At 41.2% G+C, this 25,359-nt stretch overlaps 1 protein-coding gene across 5 annotated transcripts in view; it reads right to left on the bottom strand.

The window, feature by feature from the left end:
- Nucleotides 1-23,342, bottom strand: part of cpt1a (carnitine palmitoyltransferase 1A) — a 51,768-nt gene extending 28,426 nt beyond the window's left edge. Inside the window, exons 1-6 of one of the 5 annotated variants that reach the window (XM_008108753.3) lie at nt 23,160-23,341; nt 21,584-21,652; nt 15,530-15,619; nt 5,575-5,728; nt 3,192-3,331; nt 1,446-1,617 (exon numbers count right to left, since the gene is read on the bottom strand). In XM_008108753.3, the coding sequence (XP_008106960.1) occupies nt 1,446-1,617; nt 3,192-3,331; nt 5,575-5,715 (453 nt within the window). In that variant the 5' untranslated portion in view covers nt 5,716-5,728; nt 15,530-15,619; nt 21,584-21,652; nt 23,160-23,341. Of the gene's footprint in view, nt 1-1,445; nt 1,618-3,191; nt 3,332-5,574; nt 5,729-15,529; nt 15,620-21,583; nt 21,653-23,159 lie in introns of all 5 variants that reach the window. The other 4 variants (XM_016993615.2, XM_008108748.3, XM_003214788.4 and 1 more) reach the window with 4 other exon arrangements.
- Nucleotides 23,343-25,359: the final 2,017 nt, after the last annotated feature.

Below are 25,359 nucleotides of genomic sequence, written 5' to 3'. Positions count from 1 at the left end.
TCTAATAATTCTTAGGACAGTGTATATTAAGGCCAAAGACAAAATGATGTTTTAAGAAAATAGGATGGTTTAATAACATGAAGAATGCACCTCACAATTATCCCTTTTGGGAATACAGCGAGCCCTTGGTATCAACATGATAAGTTCTCAAATCCCATTATATATAATGGCATAGTAAAATGCGGTTCCTTTACATAAAATGAGAAATTTTGGATTTTTAAAAATATGGTTAAATTTATGAATGCAGAATCTGAAGATATGGAAAACCAACTGTGCATTCAAAATATTTCTTCTTAAACTTTGTTTGGATCTGAGGCTTGGCTCTTACCCATTTTATGAAGCTTTATGTTCAAGCATTCAGAGCAATTTCTCAATATACTTAGCCTGTGGTCTTGAACAGCTTTGTATGATAAGATTTGCAGCACTGAACATTTAGCTATTCAAATACTGCAGTCAAGTGTAGCAAAGCTTCACAAAAATGCAGGATTCTTTTGCTAGTAGGAAAAATGTAACTAAATTGAAAATGTTCAAGGACCAGAGGTTTGTGTGTGTATGTGTGTGTGCGCCTTCAAGCTGCCTGTTGACTTATTGCAACCCCATGAATTTTATAGTTTTCTTAGGAAAGGAATACTCAGAGGTGGCTTTGCAAGTTCCTTCCTCTGCACAAAACAGTCACTTATGATAAGTCCAGCAACCTCATAACAGTGGAGATGGTTGTTTTTATTTTTTATTATTATTATTACCAACTTGATTTATATCCCACCCCTTTCCCAAAACTTTCACTCAAGGTGAATTATGAATTGAGTACAATGTAGCTAGTAATATACAAAAGATCAATAACAAAATAGATATAAATTTTGAACAATGTTAAAACTACTTGAAACACATTATTAAACTAATAAAGATACCAGTACAATTAAAATAGCACATCATTTTTCTTAGAAGCCTTCAGTTTCAAAAGACTGTCAGAACAGAAAGGTCTTTTGTTTGCTGATGAGAGGACCACAAAGGTAGACCATGGGAATGGAGGTCCAGAGCTTAGGGACAGTCACGTAGAAGGCCCTATTTAAAAGGAAAAAGTAAAGGTTTTCCCTTGACGTTAAATCTAGTTGAATCTGACTCTGAGGGGTGGTGCTCTTTTCCATTTCTAAGCCGAAGAGCCGGCGTTGTCCGTAGACACCTCCAAAGTCATGTGGCCAGCATGGAGTGCCATTAACTTTCCACTGGAGCGGTACCTATTGGCAGAAGGATAAGGGCCACAGGCAGAGCAGCCTTGAACAGAATGAACAAGATTGGAAAAATAGGCTGCTTGCAGCTGGCAAGTTTTGCCCGGTGTCATCACTACAAAAAAGGTAACTCCAAAATAACACATTAATAGGAATCTAACCTAAATCAGGTAAAGATTACCCAGCTACATGTTCTAGTTTATAATAACTAACTCTTACCATCCATATCTTGGTTCCTGTAGAAAGTTTGCCGTGTTCAGCAAACATCCAACCATGGTAGGAAAGCAGCATCTTTAGTGTGTAGCGCATTGAGAAAATAAGGGCTACCCAGAGCCCTGTTCCAAAAAGAACCCCACTGACAATATTCTGTGTTTGGTTGGACATATAGCCCCTGTTGTAAGAAAACATAAGAAAAAGCATCTGTCAAACAATGCTGACAATAGGTAAAACAGCAGAACATATTACTAAAAAAAGCCAGTGTAAACAAAGCCAATCTGAACGTATAACCAGGGCTGAACTGAAGTACCAGTTCAACAAACCATTAGCAGGCGGCATATTTGGGAGAGGGGAGGATACACACAAACCGCTCAAATGGTTACTAATGCAATTATCACTTTGCCTCTCCACTCCCTTTTAATAAAATTTCAAAAGCAATTACTATGGACACAGTGGCTAGAATAAAAGGGACTTTACACACTACACAGTTATAGAACTGTGGTTACACTTTAACTGCCACGTTTTCATCCCACAGAATTCTGGGATTTGCAGTTTAGGGAGGGGGTACTTGAATTCTCAGACACAGAATTTTAGTTTCCCGTCAAATTATAAACTACAGCATTTCACAGGTTGTAGACATGACAGCTAAAGTGGAATCAAAGAGGTACAATTGTGCAGTGTAAAAGGAACATACTGTGGGAGGTCATGCATTCCACTATATGCATCGTGTGAAGACTTGACATGACACTGGAAAGACATTTCACTTATAGCAATCATAAGTCAGTCACTTAATGTAGGTAGCATTTAAAAATAAGAGAAAAAAGAGAATGCGAGCTGAAGAAAGGAAGAGATCAAAGATACTATCACCCATCACAGAAAGCTCTTCGTTCTGTACAACTCTATTTGAACCATTCCATCCCTCATGTTCCCTAATTAGAATTCCTGTGTTGAGAGAGAGCCGAAATCAACCCCTCTAGATAAGCAACTTAACTTTGTGCATATTTTATTGAAGATGTTAATGTCAAATAACTTCAAACTTATTAAAACTAGCCATAGTTAAGTTTATGTTATTTCAATCAGACGGTCATTCTAAAAGCTTTTGTCCCATGTATGGTTTTGGACAGGAAAACTCAAGGAAGCGATCAAACAAATTAGAGTCTTTCTTATCCAACCTTTGCTTATCCAACATTCTGTATTATCCAACGCAGTCTGCCTTCCACCTGGATCCACAGCTGTTTCTCTAGGCAGCAACACACAGCAGGCCAACACGCCCAACAACAACACAAGTGCAGCCACACTCCCAAATAAGTGGCAGACTTGTTGTAAAACATGATGTTTTGGTGCTTAGTTTGTAAAATCATAACGTAATTTGACGTTTAATAGGCTTTTCCTTAATCCCTCATTATCCAGCATTTTCACTTATCCAATGTTCTGCCAGCCCATTTATGTTGGGTAAGTGAGACTCTACCGTAAATAACATTTATAAAAATCTTTAAAATCACAAATAAAAGATGGCAACAGCATTGATAAGAATGAAAGTTAAGCTTCAGGACTAAAATCCTGAATCCAAATTATGTATCCCCACCCAAACTATACAATTATTAACTGCTCAGCATTTTGGTAAAATGTTAACATTAAAGAAAATATGCCAGTTTAAATAGCTCAGCTTCTTCCAAGCCAATGAGAAGAGATTGAATTCATCACCAAAACTTATCTGATCAGTAAGAAAGAGGGACAATGTTTACTTACGTTATATCAAGGGTCCGGTTGATTTTAGCTATCAATCCCAATGAAGGATCTATTTTGGCATACATTGTTGACATAACTCCTACTACTACAATCAACCAACTGGATGGGCTAGCAGGATAGACTCCTGTGATTATGCCATTCTGAAAGAAGAACACATCAATAATTAATTTTCTGGATCCTGAGGCTATTGCTTTACATTTCCCAGAGCACTTGTGTTATTAACTAACCCAGGATATGAGAAGATACAACCATACAAATGCAGACTAAGTTGTGACACTGGTCTTCTTTACATATCACCATTACATCTAAATAGCCAATGAGCTATTGGCTATTTAGATGAATAAGCTATGAATACGCAAAAGGGTTTATTAAACAGATTTGGAGACTAATTGAAACTGCACCACTGGGAATCTGATAGGCTAACATTGCAGAAAGGTGTTTGGGGAGCTGAAAGGCTGTAAACGCTTCCAACAAATGTATCAGAAGAAGGCTGATTCACTTAAACCAAGAATGACAAACTTCCAGATATCTGTCGAGATGCAATCATTCCTAAAGCTGTCTGATCATGTGTGGGTGTATCAATAATTTTATTTATACCTTGACTCTTTCTTAAGACTGGGACTCAATGTGGTTTACAGTTTGCAAAATCAAAACAAAACAATAACAACAAAAACAAATAAAGCCATATGTAGCTAAAGCATAGCAAAAATTCAAGTTTAAAACTGTATTAAACTACTTGTAAATCTAAAATAATTTAAACCATTAAAATCCTCTTTCTAAGGTGTTTAATACCTATAACATATACAAAATCTGTTTCTAAACACCTGCTGGAACAGGAAGATCTTCATCAATTGATGAAAGGCCAGGAAGGAAGGAAGCTATCCTAGCTTCCTTGGGAATGGACTTTTACAGTCTGAGAGGAGCCAGAGAGAGACACTCCTCCATCTTGTGCCTTAGTTATATCCCAACTAGATTACTGTAATGTGCTCTATATGGACTACTTTGGAAAAGTATTCCAAAGCATAAACTAGTGCAAAATTATGTAGTCAAATCAGAATAAAAGATTATAGTGAACATGTGATTTCCTTTTTACAGTAGTGCTCTGGCTACAAGTTTGCATTTGTACACAACCAGAAGTACTAGCTATGGCACACATACACCTGTATGTTAGCCAACTGAAAGACTGTATATCTGTCTGTTAGCCAACTGAAAGACTGTATTCTTCTTTGACTCTGTCTAGGCTTTGAGAAACTTGGGGGGAAGCCCCCTTTTCCCTTGTTACTCAGTGGCAAGAAGGGGACTCCTCTGTGGCTTTTCCCAGATTGCAGAACATTTTTTCAGGGAAGGATAAGATGGCCCCTCACTGTTACTCTGCCACCTTCAATTATCTTTGTTATTTAAAAAGGTATTTAGCAGTCAGGCAGGAGTGCAGTATGATTTGATACTGTCATCTTAAATTATTTTTAAGTACAGATGTCCTTCCACATTTGTGGGTTTGACTTTAGTAGATCTGATTACTCGTACATTTGTGTCCTGCTCTGCAGCTCCCTAGAGATGAAATCACCTCACAGACAGACTGAAAGGCTTTTATTTCTCAAAGCATACAGTACGGTTAAAAGCAAAGTTCCATCTGAAAGTTGCTTTCCTTCTCACCTCCTCATATCCCTCACCCTGGCCCTCCCCTTCACCAGCCCGTTTCGATGGAGACCCTCCGTCCTGGTCAGCTCTCTTGCTTCAGGTGTGCTACAGGCCAAGGCATGATCTACCTTCTTGGTTCCCCACAACACCAGGAAAGGAGGTCATGACATTTGATTGAAAATGTTCCCTCTAGGAATCTCAAGTCCTGCAGTGTGATTCCACAATCAGCTTCCAGAAGGCTGACCGAAGAGTCATACCAGAAGATCTAGTATTTCCTAGGCAAGTGTTCCTTCCCATTTAAAAAAAAGCAATTTATTTATTTGCAGTTTTTCACTTTCACAGGGGCCCTGTGGAGGGCTGGCTGCTAATCTGAAACTATTTTACAATCATTTTAATTCATCTGTATTAATTTTATTTATTTTGTGCTTTGGGAAAACAAATGGGACAGAAATAAATAAGTGGGAATACACTCTCAAGAAAAAAAAAAGCAAATGGGCTGTCTAACCCTTCCTTTGATCTCTGTCATTTTCCCCATAACTGCTTACTTGTAATTTACTAAATCTGGCTAGGAAGAACAAAAAGCAACTTGAATGCATGGTGTGGAAAAATGGGCACGTAGAAGGATGAAGCACCTCTCCACCAACATCAGTGTTATGCTGTAAATATAAGTGTTCAGAACCCTGCATTTGTAGAACAGCATGTAACTTTATCCTGAGCACAGACTGGGACCTGCAAAATAAATTACCTTGAATCTGATGAACTTTTTCTTCCATGAGTATAGACCAGACAGGTAGATCTGCCTGAGAGCCTCATGGCTCATGCGAAGGTCTATTCCATCTGGGGTTACAGTAAATTGAAACGCCACTGCTTGATGAGCTTCCGCCATGGTTAGAATATATCTGTCCAAAAACGGATTTTTAAAAATTGCATATTAGTAGTAGACATTTACTTTGAGATAGCTAACCAGAAACAGAGTACATGATATATAATACAAACTTATACAGACCAAGTATTTAAATTTTGCTGTTCAAATGCACAATTTACTTCCCAAATATTCCAAGCCAAATCCTGTTTCATCAATCATAAACTGCAATGGTTTTCCCCAAGCAGCATCTACAACAGGATCTGAATAGATTTGAAAGAAAGGGGAACGAAGGCAACAACAAACAAACTTTATTAATATACCGCTGGGTTTGCTCATAATAAAGCGGTTTACACATAATAAAAACATTCAATACATATACATCATACAAAATACAATAAACCAATTTAACAGCAATTAACAAAACATATTTAAAATTCCAACATTTTAAAACAATATAATACCTTAATAAAAGCAAATGCAATCGCTCCCTTGGGTGATTCTACAGCCAATGGGTATAAAATATAAATCGAACAAGATGGCAATATGGGCCAGGGTAGGACTCACGTGGTAAAAATAGGCATAAGCCAGAGGTGAAGTGTGACTGATAGCAAGGAACCTAGGCCAGGATTACACCACTTCAATCTCCTGTATAGCTATCAGGTAGAACTAATAAAAGTAAACACCATAACAAAATCAAAGCAGCGTGTAAAGTGCAGGACAGGAGTCATGTAGTGGCCAGGGTGGCGTCTAGGGATTACAGAATAATCGCTTCCAAAAACCAATTTGAACCCCAAGTTTCCATTTAATGGCTAAAGTGGTGTCTTGGGCTTCAGATTAGTCATTTCCAAAAACCTGTTGAAACCACCAAGTTTTCAAGGCAAGGAAGTTTGCCTGGTGCTCACCTTTACTTTCTTTTGATGCCAGGCAAAGAGCCCCTTTTATCTTCCCAGGTTCATAATGTGCAATGAATTTTATAGAATCATAGAATTATAGAATAGTAGAGTTGGAAGAGACCTCATGGGCCATCCAGTCCAACCCCCTGCCAAGAAGCAGGAAATCGCATTCAAAGCACCCCCGACAGATGGCCATCCAGCCTCTGCTTAAAAGCCTCCAAAGAAGGAGCCTCCACCACAGCCCGGGGGAGAGAGTTCCACTGTCGAACAGCCCTCACAGTGAGGAAGTACTTCCTGATGTTCAGGTGGAATCTCCTTTCCTGTAGTTTGAAGCCATTGTTCCATGTCCTAGTCTGCAGGGCAGCAGAAATAAGCTTGCTCCCTCCTCCCTATGACTTCCCTTCACCTATTTGTACATGGCTATCATGTCTCCTCTCAGCCTTCTCTTCTGCAGGCTAAACATGCCCAGTTCTTTAAGCCTCTCCTCATAGGGCTTGTTCTCCAGACCCTTAATCATTTTAGTCGCCCTCCTCTGGACGCTTTCCAGCTTGTCAACATCTCCCTTCAACTGTGGTGCCCAAAATTGGACACAGTATTCCAGGTGTGGTCTGACCAAGGCAGAATGGAGGGGGAGCATGACTTCCCTGGATCTAGACGCTATACCCCTATTGATGCAGGCCAGAATCCCGTTGGCTTTTTTAGCTGCTGCATCACATTGTTGGCTCATGTTTAACTCGTTGTCCACGAGGACTCCAAGGTCTTTTTCGCACACACTGCTGTCAAGCCAGGCGTCCCCCATTCTGTATCTTTGATTTTCATTTTTTCTGCCGAAATGAAGTATCTTGCATTTGTCCCTGTTGAACTTCATTTTGTTAGTTTCGGCCCATCTCTCTAGTCTGTCAAGATCGTTTTGAATTCTGCTCCTGTCTTCTGGAGTGTTGGCTATCCCTCCCAGTTTTGTGTTGTCTGCAAACTTGATGATCGTGCCTTCTAACCCTTCGTCTAAGTCATTAATAAAGATGTTGAACAGAACTGGGCCCAGGACGGAGCCCTGCGGCACTCCACTTGTCACTTCTTTCCATGATGAAGACGACGCATTGGTGAGCACCCTTTGGGTTCGTTCGCTTAGCCAATTACAGATCCACCTAACCGTAGTTTTGTCTAGCCCACATTTTACTAGTTTATTTGCCAGAAGGTCGTGGGGGACTTTGTCGAAGGCCTTACTGAAATCCAGGTAGGCTACATCCACAGCATTCCCTGTATCGACCCAACTCGTAACTCTATCGAAAAAAGAGATCAGATTAGTCTGGCATGACTTGTTTTTGGTAAATCCGTGTTGACTATTAGCAATGACCGCATTTGTTTCTAAGTGTTCACAGACCACTTCCTTGATGATCTTTTCCAGAATCTTGCCTGGTATCGATGTGAGGCTGACCGGACGGTAATTGTTTGGGTCATTCTTTTTTCCCTTCTTGAAGATAAGGACCACATTTGCCCTCCTCCAATCTGCTGGGACTTCTCCCGTTCTCCAAGAACTCTCGAAGATAATTGCTAGTGGTTCTGAAATAACTTCCGCTAATTCCTTCAATACTCTTGGATGTAGCTGATCTGGCCCTGGGGACTTGAATTCGTTTAGAGAGGCCAGGTGTTCCTGGACAACTTGTTTCCCTATTTGGGGTTGGATTTCCCCCAATCTTTCGTCCTTTCCATGTTGCTGAGGTTGAAGATGGCTTTCTTTTTGTGAGAAGACCGAGGCAAAGAAGGCATTGAGCAGTTCTGCCTTTTCCCTGTCCCCTGTCGCCATCACCCCATCTTCTCCTTGCAGAGGCCCTATCACCTCCTTTTTCTTCCTTTTTCTACCAACCTAAGCAAAAAAAGCCTTTTTTGTTGTTTTTTATGTCCCTGGCAAGCCTGAGCTCATTTTGCGCTTTAGCCTTGCGAACCTGTTGTCTCAATACTGGTTTTTATTATTCTGCTAATTATTTTATCACTTGAAGTCCCTCTTTCCATTCAAACTGTCCCTGCCCTGGCTTTGGAAAAAGAGGAGCAGAGGCAAGCAGAGCTCCATCAACCCTTAACCCAGAAGTAGATGAAAGGCCCTTTCTTCATCCCAACTGGCTGCAGAAGAAGAGAAAAATTGGCTGGATCTGCTGGACTTAATCCCCTCCCGCACTGTCATTCCTTTCATGTCTCATTTAGAGTGTAAGTCTAAGTGCACAGAACTGCCAAACTAACAATTTGTACACTGTTCTGGGAACAATTTTAAAAAAAAAGGAAATCTAAATAAATAAATAAACATTTTGAGGATTTCTGCTGTTTTGCAACAAAAGCCAGCTGTGCACTGCTCTAACCCCTGGACTGTAATTCTCTAAAACTACATCTGCTTTCCATATTATAATAATCTGTTTTTTTTTTAAAAAAAAGCATGTCAATGCACAAACATTTCATTGAATGATGAATATAGAATACTTTGAAATATTGTAAAAATATAAACAGACCTCCTAATAGGTAAAGGTAAAGGTTTTCCCCTGACATTAAGTCTAGTTGTGTCCGACTCTGAGGGTTGGTGCTCAACTCAATTTCTAAGCCAAAGAGCCGGCATTGCCTGTACACACTTCCAAGGTCATGTGGCTGGTATGACTGAATGGAGTGCCGTTACCTTCCCGCCGGAGCGGTACTTATTGATCTACTCACATTTGCATGTTTTCGAACTGCTAGGTTGGCAGAAGCTGGGGCTAATAGCGGGAGCTCACCCTGCTCCTCAGATTCAAACTGCCAACCTTTCGGTCAGCAAGTTCAGCAGCTTAGCAGTTTAACCCACTGTGCTATTGGAATAATAGTCAAGCATTATTCAAGTTTAAACAGAAGTTTCTACTTCAACAGCAGATCCTTAAGAGATCTGAGGCATTTTTCTAGTTTCATCTTTGAGTTGTGAACTACTGGCATGCCAAAATCTTGGGGTTTGGGGGATGACAACAGTTGTTCCTCCCTCTTCCTCTAACAGCAGTCCCTCCGTCTTGATGACAGTGCACATGGCTTCGCATACAGTCACTCCTCCTTGTTTCCCTCATGGGAACTTCAAGGTTACAGATAAACTGAAAACATTTAGTTGCTGTTGAAAAGTGAACAATACTGGACTGTATAGACAAATAGTCCAAATCTATATATATAAAAGAGTGATGGCATTAGGGCAGCGGACAAAACAACAAAAGTACAGGCCCCCCAACCTCGAAATTTGACAACACAACCCATCATCCATGCCTCTAGGTTGATACAACAAAAAGAAAAGAAAAATAAAGTCCTACTTAGAGGGAAAGCAATAATTGTTTTTATCCAATTGCTGCCAGTTTAGAAGGCTAAGCTTGGTCTCCTAGCAACCCACTCAGCCCAGTGTTAATAAAAGAATAAAAAATAAATACAAATAAAACAATAAAAAATAATTAAAAACGCTAAAAATTAATACAATAAAATACTATAACAAAATAACTAAAAATAATACAACAAAATAATAAAATATAATAAATAAAAAAGATAAGTTACAATAAAATTAATTAAAAAAAATACAAATAATGTCAAATAAAAATTCCACAACAACTTTTAACCAATACCACCACCACTTTGCCACAGCAACGTGTGGCCGGGCACAGCTAGTTTGATATAAAATGGCTCCCTCTGCTTTCAGAGACTGATTTTTACTCCCATTTGCCACTTTTTTCCCAAGCAATATAATATGTAGAAGATTTAAGGATTTGTGTATTTTTGGATTTTCAATGCAACGTCAAGCTATGTATATGATAGTTTGCTGTGAGTTTTCTGGGCTGTATGGCCATGTTCCAGAAGCATTCTCTTCTGACGTGTTGTCGAAGAATTTCATGGCCAGAATCACTGGGTTGCTGTGAGTTTTCTGGGCTGTATGGCCATGTTCCAGAAGCATTCTCTCCTGATGTTTCACCCACACCTATGGCAGGCATCCTCAGAGGTTGTGAGGTCTGTTGGAAAACTAGGCAAGTGGGGTTTATATATCTGTGGAATAATGTCCAGGGTGGGAGAACGAACTCTTGTCTGTTGGAGGCAGGTGTAAATGTTTCAGTTGGCCACTTTGATTAGCATTGAATGAGCTAGCAGCTTCAAAGCCTGGCTGCCTCCTGCCTGGGGAGATCTTTGGTTGGGAGGTGTTAGCTGGCCCTGACTGATTCATGTCTGGAATTCCTCTGTTTTCAGAGTGGTGTTCTTTATTTACTTCCTGATTTTAAAGTTTTGTAATACCGGTAGCCGGATAGTGCACATTTTCATGGTTTCCTCCTTTCCGTCAGAAAACAGGAACTCCAGGCAGGAAGCAGCCAGACCTTGAAGCTGAAAGGCTATTCAGTGCTAATTAAGGTGACCTATTGCAATATTCACACCTGCTTCAAATAGACAGTTTTTTCTCCTATCCTGGACCTTCTACAGATATATAAACCCCACTTGCCTAGTTTCCAACCGACCTCACAACCTCCGAGGATGCCTGCCATAGATGTGGGCAAAACGTCAGAAGAGAATGCTTCTGAAACATGGCCATACAGCTCGGAAAACTCACAGCAACCTTATAATGCAGTGGGTCCCCAGATGTTTTGGCCTTCAACTCCCAGAAATCCTAACAGCTGGTAAACTGGCTGGGATTTTTGGGAGTTGTAGGCTAAAACACCTTGCATTGGAGCCACTGCTATAATGCAAGTATTCTAAAAAAAATTTTTGGGGGGGACCAAAAGGTTCCCAAGAATTCAAAATAAAAGGGACACTTAACCCACATTACATTTAGTTCTTAATATGCTTCTCTTAAAACAATACAAATTAAAAGCGCAAGTTGACTTAAGCAACCTAATAAAATGTGATTCAATGAAACATGCAGGTGGATCTTCTTGAAAGGAGAAGCACTGGCGCTCATAACTTTTTAAGATATTGCTCTTGCTTCCCAAGAAGGTTGTAATAACTGGCAGCAGAGCCCTTCCCTGCCTCCACGTTTCAGAAGCCATCACGTGTTTCTCCAGAAAAGTAGGTAAAAGGGCGCAGAGTGACAGAGCATGCGCTTCCATTTAGAAATGCAGATCCCTACTCTACTGCAAAGACTGCAGTGGCCACATGAAATTGCTAAAACGAAAAGAAGAGGAAGTGTTTCTCTCAATCGTGGCATGCCATCTGGCAATGGATTTGCATACAGACTTTGCACACAAAGCATCAAGAGGCAGCTACTTCAAAAGAAAAGGAAACAGGCTTGAGAGGGTATTTTTATTCAGCAGTAGCTACGTAATTTTATCCGCTCTCTAAGTTGGCAATATCCTTAAAATAATTTCTGGAATACTCATAGCAATATATGATTTTTTTAAAAAAAACAACAACACATGGCTGAGTTCAGATCTAATATTAAGCCAGAGAACTAAATGAAGGCTGGCTTAAAGAACACAAGCAGTGTATTGATTGTGCCTGCTTGCAACAGAGTGGCTAAACCAGGCATGGGCAAACCTCGGTCCTCCAGGTGGTTTAGATTTCAACTCCCACAATTCCTAACAGCCGGTAGACTGTTAGGAATTGTGGGAGTTGAAGTCCAAATCACCTGGAGGACCAAAGTTTGCCCATGCTTGTACTAAACAAACTACAGGACTTTTAATCCATAGCTTGTTTTCTGTGCGTGCGTGTGCATGTGTGTCATCTGAATGCTGCCATCTTTTGACAAACATAATGAGCAAGCCTTGGAGCTTCACTATGTGTTATATTTAGTCATTCTGGCTACAAAGGGAATGACAGGGCAGCATGTACTAGCCCACTGCTGGTTCTCGGTAAACCAATTCCATTACAGTTTTCTTACGTGTAGTGTGAGTTCGTATTACACAGATTTAATTACGTGTGAAGAACTATCCCGGTCAACTCCTGATGGAAACATACCACAGAATCATGTTGCATGGTCTGGAAAATACATAGAGAAGTGTCCCCTCTTGGAATTTTCTAAGCCAGTGTTTCTCAACCTGTAGGTCCCTAGATGTTTTGGCCTTCAACTCCCAGAAATCCTAACAGCTGGTAAACTGGCTGGGATTTCTGGGAGTTGTAAGCCAAAACACAGGTTGAGAACCACTGGTCTAAGCCCTCCAGCACAACTCTTCTGTTCACCTTCAGCACAGGAGGCATAAAATCACATTGCCTGAAATGTAGGAAACCATGAATTTCCATAATTATAACACTGATGAAGTTTCTTTATTTTACTGTTTTACTGTATCACCCAGAAACTATGGGGCCTCGATGGCCCTTGTGCCGGCTGAACTGCTGACCGAAAAGTTGGCAGTTCGAATCCATGAGACGGGGTGAGCTCCCATCTGTCAGCCTTAGCTTCCCATGCGGGGACACGAGAGAAGCCTCCCAGCAGGATGGTAACACATCTGGGCATCCCCTGGGCAACGTCTCTCTTGGCAGCCAATTCTCTACACGAGATGCATCTTGCCTCAATTCGCTACTGACAGGATTAAAAAAAAACCCAGAAACTACTCTGTGTACTTACATATTTAAATCACTGTTTGAAACGAGGAGCTCTCATTGTGCTTGCAAATTGGTGCCAAGTGTGCTCAAATGATAGCAATAGATCCATAAAATATTCAAATAAAGCCAACACCACGTGGAAACTACAGAGTAGATTATGTAAAATCCAGGCACCAGGACAGTGTTGTTTTTCAAATTTAATTGCAATCTTTTGATGCTCAAGTACAGCATATTCTTCACTACACATTTTAGCTCCTGTACTGTGCAGTTTATATCAGTGTGAAGGCAGGGATCTGTTCCTCCCCGTTGAAAACCCAAAAACCCAAATGAATACAAGTCAGCCAAAGATACTGGCACTGGCTATTGCGCTGATTCATTTCCACTTTTCCATTGGCAAGTGTAAGTGCAAGTGTAAGTGAAAGCAAACTACAGTAGAATCTCGCTTATCCAACATAAACGGGCCAGCAGAACGTCGGATAAGCGAATATGTTGGATAATAAGGAGAGATTAAGGAAAAGCCTATTAAACATCAAATTAGGTTATGATTTTACAAATTAAGCACCAAAACATCATGTTATAAAACAGATTTGACAGAAAAAGTAGTTCAATGCATGGTAATGCTACGTAGTAATTACTGTATTTACGAATTTAGCACCAAAATATCATGATGTATTGAAAACTTTGACTACAAAAATGCGTTGGATAATCCAGAACGTTGGATAAGCGAATGTTGGATAAGTGAGACTCCACTGTAGTTGTGTCATCATAACACAAAAGAAAGTAAAAACAATAACTAGGCCTTGCTCAAACTCAGAATTGCCAATAGTCTTTAGAAGGTTAATTTACAAGTCTCTTTTCAAGTGAGATTAATTACCGATGAGCCTACATCACTAAGAGCTCTTATTACCAATACCTCCAAGAACAGAAGCACCTCATTTGTCTCTACATTGCAAGACAATCCAAGCTGGTGAAAAGGGCTGCTTGTAACTCTACTCTTGACACAGAGAAGGTGACTAAGATTATGGCTCAGGCTTTTCCTAAAATAAGTGGGGAAATTGCCCACTTAGGATGTCCTCATCCCTGTTTTGTTACGTCTTGTCTTGATTAGAAATATTTCCCAAAGGAGGCAATTATAAAGGTAGATGAGAAGTATGTCCCAGATAATAGCAACTAAAGAATACTATTCATAAATCATTATTTGAAGTACTGCCCGTTTACCGTGCATACCTAAAAAAAGCAGACACTTTTATAATCTACTATTTTGCTGCTCATCCAACGATGTATGTCACAGGGAAACCACACAGCAAGAGGTGGGGAGTGTATGGTGTGGGACCTGTTCACACAACAAAATTAGAGTGCTATGATTCTAGTTCAGGCACAGGCAAACCTGGGCCTCCAGGTGTTTTAGACTTCAACTCCAACAATTCGTAACAACCTCAGGCCCCTTTCTTTTCCCCCTCAGCCGCTTAAAAGGAGGGGGAAAGTTTTTCAAAACTTATGTACAAGCATATACAGTATTCTTTTGAAACCACCAGTCCTGTGATTCCATAGGACAGAACCATGGCAGATAAAGTGGAATAACATTGCTTTAAATCTGTAGTGTGAACAGACCCCTGGTTACTCTACAGGTCAGGTTATGGTTGTTTAAAGCACTGCATTCTCCCATACAAAACTGCCTCTGTCTTGATATCTTTTGGGAGGCCCTTTCCTCTGCCTCACCTCACTCACAGGTACACTTGGTGGAAATATAGGAAATGGTCCTCCCAGAAGCTGCTTCCAAGCTCTGGAATTCTCTTTCCAGAGATATTTAAGACTCTCCTTATTATCTTCCCACACCCAGGCAAAGATGTTTTTATTCCAGACTTCTGAGAATTGGTTTTCGATGGGACATGTAGAGAGGATTTTAACTTTTTAAAATTCTAATGGCTATGGTTTATATCTCATTTTAATTTTTATATGATTTAATTATCTTTTAACATTTGTGCAGAAATAGGAAACATTTTATTTAATTCGGAACTGGCTGAGGATTAATTTGCAGATGATGCCTAATTAGAAGGGATAGCCAATACTCCAGAAGACAGGAGCAGAATTCAAAACGATCTTGACAGACTAGAGAGATGGGCCAAAACTAACAGCATGAAGTTCAACAGGGAAAAATGCAAGATACTCCACTTAGGCAGAAAAAATGAAATGCACAGATACTGAATGGAGGACACCTGGCTCGACAGCAGTACGTGTGAAAAAAATCTTTGAGTCCTCATGGACAAGAAGTTAAACATGAGCCAACAATGTGATGCAGTGGCAAAAAAAAAGCCAATGAGATTTTGGCCTGCATAAATAGGAGCATAGTCTCTTCCAACTCTATGATTCTATGTACTCATACATTCATACACACATTCACTCCAATATTAAGAATGGTGTTGGTTTAGGTTACTTACAGAAATAGTTAGCAATTTTTCAAACAAGATGGTGACTTTCCTCTTTCCCAACAAGTATCAAGAATAGGCTACCACAACTCACATGGCATGCTGAAAAAGTAAAGTTTAAAAAATAAAGTTTAGACATTAAAACCTAATTCACATTTGAAAACAGTATTCTTTCAAACTCATTCTTTGCAAATACATTACTCATAAATATTTGACTCAGGACTGTAAGGAACTTTGGACTCTATTGAATTACAGTATGTGCGGATGCGTGTTGTCCTTATGAGACTGCTGCAGGTTATTCCTTATGGCTGAGATATGCAAAGAAGGAATTATAGCTTGGAGCCAAGACACAAAGCCATACTACTTTGTCTGCCACTTCTCATAGTTACTTTACATAATGTCGCAACACCTGAGAAAACTGGAGATGTTATCTCTGTAATTTAATCAGCATCACTTTGTAAGTTCCCCAGGTACTAAATAAGATTATTATGCCATACCCATGCAAAAGAATGAGGATTCTATGAATGGCAAATATCTTGAATGGCAACTATATCTTGGGTACATCTCCATTGTAGAATTAGTGCAGTCTGACACCACTTTAGCTGTTCTGATAGTTTTGTCAGGCACCAGCACTCTTTGGCAGAGAATGCTAAAGACCTTATAAAACAGGCCTGGGCAAACTTCGGGCCTCCGGGTGTTTTGGACTTCAACTCCCACAATTCCTAACAGCCTACTGGCTGTTAGGAATTGTGGGAGTTGAAGTCCAAAACGCCTGGAGGGCCGAAGTTTGCCTAGGCCTGTTATAAAACTACAACCCTCATGATTTCATAGCATAGAGCTCTGAAACCTACACCCAAATAGGAGAACCCCTATCCCGCTTATATGGATCTGAAACTGACACTGAAATACGAGAACATCTATCACACATATATGGATCTGAAACTTGTCCCCAAAGCCTTGGAGCTTGCAGTGATTACAGAGGTACAGTTTGCACTATCACTTTTACTTCTGTACAGTTGAATAGTTTCCAGAAACAACTCTGCAGGCAGGAAGGCAGCTCTCACAATTTCCATTTGCGCAATGCCAAGAAAACATGCTTGACCTACAATGAGTTCCAGAAATAGTTCCTTCTTGCAGTCTTCCTTTTTCGTTTTCCCCGCTCTCCCTGTTCCCCCCCCCCCCCCCCAAAAAAAATCCCCAGCCTCAATATTACTAGGAGCTTGTGACTGAGTTTTATGGAGTCATGCGATATGTCATCTGAAAGGCACTTTGGCAAACCAGCGTAGTTCTTGAATCCCCGCCCTTCCTCCACGGCAGCGGAAAGATCACATGGCTGACTCAGAAAAGTAGGCGAAAGGTTACGCTGAGCACAACACACACCACCCAGCCACAAAAGCTCAATTTGTCTTTCACACTTGAGACGACAGAATCCGCTCCAGCAGCCCAGTTCTACATAAAATGAATGGGAAGTGCCACTGGCACCCTCAGAAAAAGATGGAGAACTCGGGCATTCAAAAGGCACAGAAGGGAATTCAAAGGAGAAGGAAAGCTCAGTGTTTCAGGCACAGGCCGAACAGCAGCAAATCTGAGCCTTGAATTCATAAAAATGCAAAATTTACATGTAAATCCAAGCGATTCCTTCTCCGTACAACAATGGACATAACTTGAGCTACTACTATGAATTGTTTTTAAAAAGTATAAATAAAAATAGGTTGTTAAAGGAAGCTTTAACGTGACAAATGAAGGTTCTTCTAGCTATCCAATATTTTATTATGGACTGGGCTAACACCCAATAAAGTTATGGCTATCTCCTTCCAGTAAAGTTATGGCTATCTCCTTCCAGTAAAGTTATGGCTATCTCCTTCCACGTTTACTCTGATCCTTTAGGGAAAGATTGAAGGAGCTCCTCCCATACCAGTATTACCCAGTTTTTCCAGGGGTGCATCTGAAGGTTCTTCTAGCTATCCAATATTTTATTATGGACTGGGCTAACACCCAATAAAGTTATGGCTATCTCCTTCCAGTAAAGTTATGGCTATCTCCTTCCACGTTTACTCTGATCCTTTAGGGAAAGATTGAAGGAGCTCCTCCCATACCAGTATTACCCAGTTTTTCCAGGGGTGCATCTACGTTGTAGAATTAATTCAATTTGAGCCCATTTTAACTGCAATGGCTTAATGCTATGGAATCTTCAGATTTGTATTTGATGAGGCACTATTTGGCAGGGAAGGCTCAAGACCAGGGGTCCCCAAACTAAGGCCCGGGGGCCGAATGCGGCCCTCTGAGGTCATTTACCTGGCCCCCCGCCCTCAGTTTTATAATATAATATATTGTATATACATATAATATTGATAATAATATTATAATGTAATACAATATAACACTAATAATAATACCATATAATAATATTAATTATATGTTCTATATTACATATAATATTACTAATAATATTACAGTATAGTGGTATAGTTCAATATAGTAATATATAATGCTAATATTGTGCTATGCTAATAATATAATATATTGTATGTACATATAATTTGTAAGCCACTTTGGGGTCAGAAGGGTGTGATACAAATGTAGTAAATAAATGCAGTAAATAAATAAATAATAAATAAATAAATTTTAGACTTAGTCTGAAAATCGCCCAAAGTCTGAAATGACTTGAAGGCACACAACAACAACAACAACAACAACCATAATTAACTTGACTATCTCATTGGCCAGAAGCAGGACCACACTTCCCATTGAAATCCTGATCAATGTATGTTGGTTAAAATTGTTTTTATTTTTAAATATTGTATTGTTCTTTTGTTGTTGTTGTTGTTGTTGTTGTTGTTGCTGCTGTTGTTGTTTTTGCACTACAAATAAGACATGTGCAGTGTGCATCGGAATTTGTTTGTATTTTTTTTTTCAAATGATAGTCCGGCCTCTCAACAGTCTGAAGGATTGTGGACCGGCCCTCAGCTTAAAAAGTTTGAGGACCCCTGCTCAAGACCTTGGTAAAACAACCACAACCACAATTCTATATCATTGAGATCTGGCAATTAAAGTGGGATTAAATTGCATTAATTCTACAGTGTAGAATGCTTTGATGCTTGGAGGTTAGGAGATATCGACTCCTCAATCCTGGACAGATTTCCACATGGATAGTATCCAAGTGGTGCAGAAAAGTATTGTTTTCATAAACTGTATACAGTAGAGTCTCACTTATCCAAGATAAACGGGCCGGCAGAACATTGGATAAGCGAAAATCTTGGATAATAAGAAGGGATTAAGAAAAAACCTATTAAACATAAAAGTACATTATGGTTTTACAAATTAAGCACCAAAACATCATGTTTTACAAGAAATTGACAGAAAAAGCAGTTCAATACACAGTAATGTTATGTAGTAATTACTGTATTTACGAATTTAGCACCAAAACATTGCAACATTTACTACAAAAACAATGACTACTAAAAGGCAGACTGCCTTGGATGATACACGACCTTGGATAAGTGAAGCTTGGATAAGTGAGATTCTACTGTATTTTCACTTTTATGCAGTGCTCCAAATGTACTTCTACAGGAAGAAATGAATAAATTGATATAACATTCATGATTTGAATGTCAGCATAGCTGAATCTAAACATATCATACAGTATATTGAAAAGCAAAATTATAAACATGAAGATTAATCACTAAGGCCCCTTCCACACAGCTGAATAAAATCCCACATTTTCTGCTTTGAATGGAATATATGGCTGTTTGGACTCAGATAACACAGTTAAAAGCAGATATTGTGGGATTTTCTGCCTTGATATCCTGGGTTATACGCATGTGTGGAAGGGCCCTAAATGAATCCCTTCTGAGTTCCTTCTGTTTCCTCAGCATTATATAGCACTACGTTGCTTTTCATTTTACCTTTATAAACAGCTTTTTTTCTCAATTCACTGTCTCCTGCAGCTGTTCCAGTTATACTGGAACTACCAGATGATTTATAGCAATTCACTCCCAACACCGAAAGCTGAGATCAGGCGCAAATATAATACAAGGTTTCAATTAAAATTTCACAAGGATCTTTACAATTTTCTATTAACAACAGCATCACCCTTTATTATGTGGAAAGTCATCCTTCTATCTACCACAAGAGAAACTTCCTCATCCCAGGTTTTGCATCAAGCAATCTAATCATGGCCTCGATGATAATTCCCACCCCAATCTACACATTCCTGGAAGGCTCAGAGTCTTTTTTTGGTAATTTGCATATCTGCAAGTCCCAGGTTCTAAGGATAGGCTTATCTGAATGCTCCGCCCAAAGATTTCAAATGATATGCTCTTGCTATGCATCCCCAAAGTTTAAAGGTTTTCCCTGACATTAAGTCTAGTCGTGTCCGACTCTGGGGGATGGTGTTCATCTCCATTTCTAAGCTGAAGAGCCGGCGATGTCTGTAGACACCTCTTAGGTCATGTGGCTGGCATGGCTGCATAGAGCACCTTTACCTTCCTGCCAGAGCAGTACCTATTGATCTACTCACATTTGCATGTTTTCTAACTGTTAGGCTGGCAGAAGCTGGGGCGAATAGTGGGAGCTCACACAGCTCCCCGGTTTCGAACCACCAACCTTTCGGTTAGCAAGTTCAGCAGCTCAGTGGTTTAATCCACTGTGCCATTGGGGGCTCCCCAAAAGTTTAGGTGCACTCAATTGATCTTAAATCAAAACACAGACTTTTAGAAGATATAGAATCCGTTTGTTTTCTTTTTTTCACTATATGTTGTAGGTATAAATTTCTCCTTAGTAAAAAACATTGTGGGAAAGTATAAGCATAGAAGGGCTGTATTTGAGAAATGAAAGAATTGCATGTTCTGGGTGCTGAGTTGTCACTTGACTAAATGATTTATTTTACTTGATTAGGCATAGGACTTTAAATCTATTGAATTTACAGAACTGTGTATTTCTACAGATTTATATTTATTACTTTTATATCTCCAAATAAAGTAGCAGGCATGATTCTAGCTCCCACTTCCTTTTATCTTCACTACTGTCTTATGAGGTAGATAAGGCTGGGTGATAAAGAATGGCCCAAGTCACCAAGTGAGATTCATGACTGAGTTTGAATCTATGGATGCATCTACACTGCAGTTTAATGTCGCTTGAACTGCCATAGTTCAATATGCTATGGAATCATGGGAATTGTAGTTTGGTGAGGCACTGGCAAACTTTGGCAGAGAAAGCTAAAGACCTCAAAAAAACTACAGGTGCAATGATTCCACAGCACTGAGACATGGCAGTTAAAGTGGTGTCAAACTGCATTAATTCTACAGTGTAGATTAGGCATAGGCAAACTTCGGCCCTCCAGGTGTTTTGGACTCCAACTCCCACCATTCCTAACACCCTCAGGCCTTTTTCTTTTCCCCCTCAGCTGTCTACTCTCAGCCTTCTCTTCTTCAGGCTAAACATGCACAGCTCTTTAAGCCACTCCTCATAGGGCTTGTTCTCCAGACCATTGATCATTTTAGTTGCCCTGCTCTGGACGCTTTCCAGCTTGTCAAGATCTCCCTTCAGTTGTAGTATCCAGAATTGGACAAAGTATTCCGGGTATAGTCTGACCAAGGCAGAATAGAGGGGTAGCATGACTTCCCTGGATCTAGACACTGTACTCCTATTGATGCAGGCCAAAATCCTGTTGGCTTTTTTTGCCGCCGCATCACATTGTTGGCTCATGTTTAACTTATTGTCCACGTGGACTCCAAGATCCTTTTCACACGTACTGCTGTCGAGCCAGGCGTCCCCCATTCTGTACCTTTGCATTTCATTTTTTCTGCCTAAGTGGAGTATCTTGCATTTGTCCCTGTTGAACTTCATTTTGTTAGTTTTGGTCCCTCTTTCTAATAATTATAGACTATAGTTCAGAGGAAGGAAGCGGCAAAATCACCATGGAGGGCTCCTTTGCTTAACGAAATCCTATGAAATCCATAGGGTTGCCATACTTTGACAGGTGTCTTGAAAATACGTGTGCCCACACACCTGGGGATTTCCCTCAAAGACAAAATGCCAGTGGATGAACCTGGAAAGGCCATTTACCTTTTTTACAGCATTGTTCCGTATCTGTTTGCTTCGAGGTGAGTCCCTCTACATTAAAGCAGGCCTTATCTGTGCAGAATAGAAAGGGGGGAGTTATAGCCCTCCCAACTCTGCAGGGCAATTGTATTGGCTGAGGCTGCTTGAAGTTTCAACCCCATGGAGGGCCTCAAGGTAGCAGTTTCTGTCCCATACAGTTTCTGGTGGGGTCAAAGGCAGAGCAAACAAGACCCTGTAGTTCGGGCCACAACTAAGGGCTTCTTCCATTGATTTAGCCTCTCAATAGTACTTCCACATGTCAAAGGGCCAAAGTCTAGATAAGCAGGCAGGATACTTTGAGTGCCTCTACATCAGGCATGGTCAGGCATGGGCAAAGTTGGGCCTTCCAGGTGTTTTGGACTTCAACTCCCACCATTCCTCACAGCCTCAGGCCCTTTCCTGAAGGGCCTGAAGGAAGGGGCCTGAGGCTATGAGGAATGGTGGGAGTCGAAGTCCAAAACACCTGGAGGGTCCAAGTTGGCCCATGTCTGCTCTACATTGTACAATTAATGCAGTTTGACACCACTTTAACTGCCCGGCTCAATGTTATGGAATCCTGGGAGTGTGGTCTGGTCAGGCATTGGCACCCTTTGCCATAGAAGGCTGTGTCCTTGCCAAACTACAACTCCCGGGGTTCCATAGCCTTGAGCCTGGGCGGTTGAAGTGGTGCCAAGCTGCACTAACTCTACAGTGTAGGGACCCACACACCATCTGTGAAAAGATTTCCATGCAATGTGGGGAAGCATTGCTGAAGTGGTGTCAAACTGCGTTAACTCTACAGTGCAGAGACCCGCCATCTGGGAAAAGATTTCCATGCAATGTGGGGAAGCATTGCTGAAGTGATATCAAACTGTGTTAACTCTACAATGCAAAGACCCACCCATGACCCACCATCTGGGAAAAGATTTCCATGCAATGTGGGGCAGCATTGCTGAAGTGGTGTCAAACTGAGTTAACTCTACAGTGCAGAGACCCTCTGGGACAAGATTTCCATGCAATGTGGGGAAGCATTGCTGAAGTGGTGTCAAACTGCGTTAACTCTACAGTGCAGAGACCCTCTGGGAAAAGATTTCCATGCAATGTGGGAAGCATTGCTGAAGTGGTGTCAAACTGCGTTAACTCTACAGTGCAGAGACCCACCATCTGGGAAAAGATTTCCATGCAATGTGGAGAAGCATTGCTGAAGTGGTGTCAAACTGTGTTAACTCTACAGTGCAGAGACCCTCTGGGAAAAGATTTCCATGCAATGTGGGGAAGCATTGCTATTGCCAAGGCCTGCCTTCCAACCTCTTTGGACGAAGGGCGCATCTACACTGCAAGAATTAATGCAGATTGATACTGCTTGTTTGGTATTGCCATGCTTCGGGGCTGTATGGAATCCTGGGAGGCGTTAAGTTTCGCCAAGCGCCGTTGTCTCCTCCCCGGACGGGATTCCCGCAGCCTTGAGCACTGAAAGCGGTGTCAACGCGTATCTAATTGACAGTGTGTCGATAGAGATGCACCCCGAGATTAAAAAAAAAAAAAAGGCAAAGGCACTCACGGCTGTCCAGGCGGAGGAGGAGGCGAGGCAGGGAAGGGGAGCCCCGGCGCAGTGCAGCTCCACGCAGAAGCAGCGCCGCCGTCGTTACCGGCTGGGTCTGGATTGGACGCCTGGCCAAGTGCAAGGGGAGGAGCCCAGAAAGAGGAGAAGGAAGGAAGGAAGGCGCAAAGGGCAGCAGCAGCAAGAGAGAACAAATAGCGGGGGGCGCGTCAGGGGCGCGTCCGGGGAAGAGCCGGAGGAGGAGGCCCGGGGGCGGAGCCAAGGGGATGGCGGGAGGCTCCGTCTTCGCAGCAGCAGCAGCAGCAGGAAGAGGAAGCCCCAGCTCTCTACAGCACACTGCCATCTCATGCGCTATATGGTCAGTGTGAATCCCTAGAATGAATGCAACTGCACTGACCATCATATCTTGTGCTTCCAGCTGCATCAGATGGCACTGATCCCGCCCAAATGTGCCAGAGGAAACCTGCCTTGTGCTGCCAGATGCTAAATGGATCTGCTCTGTCAAATAATGAGTCTACATGCACCAGGCATGGACAAACTTCGTTTTGGAAAATGGAAATCTCCATAACTTTTTGGAGATATTATATGATACAAAATGGGGGGACGCCTGGCTCCACAGCAGTTTGTATAAAAAAGATAATAATAATAATAAAATAAAACTTTATTTATACCCCGCCACCATCTCCCCGTGGGGACTCGGGGCGGCTTACATGGGGCAGAGGCCCAAACAACATAGAACAAAACATAGGTAACAAATAAAACAGTAATACAATATATCAATTGAAACAAAAATACAGGATAAAAAATTGCATTTAAAACACCTAAATGGTAAAATCGTAATAAAAATGGGATAGATTATTTAAAATCCTCTGGGGCTGATTAATTAATGACTGTATCTCCAAAGATCTTGGAGTCCTTGTGGACAACAAGTTAAACATGAGCCTACAATGTGACGCGGCAGCTAAAAAAGCCAACGGGATTTTGGCCTGCATCAATAGGAGTATAGCATCTAGATCCAGGGAAGTCATGCTCCCTCTCTATTCTGCCTTGGTCAGACCACACCTGGAATACTGCTTCCAATTTTGGGCACTGCAGTTGAAGGGAGATGTTGACAAGCTGGAAAGCGTCCAGAGGAGGGCAACTAAAATGATCAAAGGTCTGGAGAACAAGCCCTATGAGGAGCGGCTTAAAGAGCTAGGCATGTTTAACTTGCAGAAGAGAAGGCTGAGAGGAGACATGATGGCCATGTATAAATATGTGAGGGGAAGTCATAGGGAGGAGGGAGCAAGCTTGTTTTCTGCTGCCCTGCAGACTAGGACACGGAACAATGGCTTCAAACTACAGGAAAGGAGATTCCACCTGAACATCAGGAAGAACTTCCTCACAGTGAGGGCTGTTCGGCAGTGGAACTCTCTCCCCCGGGCTGTGGTGGACGCTCCTTCTTTGGAGGCTTTTAAGCAGAGGCTGGATGGCCATCTGTCGGGGGTGCTTTGAATGCAATTTCCTGCTTCTTGGCAGGGGGTTGGACTGGATGGCCCATGAGGTCTCTTCCAACTCTATTATTCTATGATTCTATTATCTTTGGAAAGGCATGACCTTGTCAGGAGTCACAGCCTTTTGAAAAATGATGCCAAGACCCAGGGGTGTGTCCATGCCTGGTATAGATCCAGCCGCTGTGTAGTGGTTTTTATTTCCCCAGGGGGTGGGGGTTGGGACTGCTGAGTATTGACCATTGGGCTCCCATCTACACTAAGTATTTAATGCAGTTCAGCTAGCTTTGAACTGCGGAGGCTATTTATTTATTAAACATTTATATTCCGCCCTTCTCACCCCGTAGGGGACTCAGGGCGGAGCACAACATATATACAGCAAGCATTCCATGCCGGGACATAAAATAAACCATAAATGTGCACAAACATTAAAACATTAAAAACGTCAATCACCCCCAAAGTCCACCAGTATTCCCAGTTGGCCATGTTAAATTTGTGTTTGGGTTCAGTTTTCTCTGAATACAGGGGAACTATAACTCCTGGATGTCAAGGTCAATCCCCCCAAACCCCAGCAATGTGCAAAGTTGGCCATGCTGTGTGCCAAATTAATTTTAGGTCCATTATTGGTAGGGTTCAGAGTGCTCTTAGATTGCAGGTGAACTTACATCCCAGTCCCTACAACTCCTATAAATCATGGTGAATTCTTTTCA

Source organism: Anolis carolinensis, chromosome 1, assembly GCF_035594765.1.
Source record: "Anolis carolinensis isolate JA03-04 chromosome 1, rAnoCar3.1.pri, whole genome shotgun sequence".
NCBI classification, from domain to species: Eukaryota; Metazoa; Chordata; class Lepidosauria; order Squamata; family Dactyloidae; genus Anolis; species Anolis carolinensis.
Note: the sequence above shows the minus strand (reverse complement) of the source record. Positions and strands in the feature narration are given on the sequence as shown.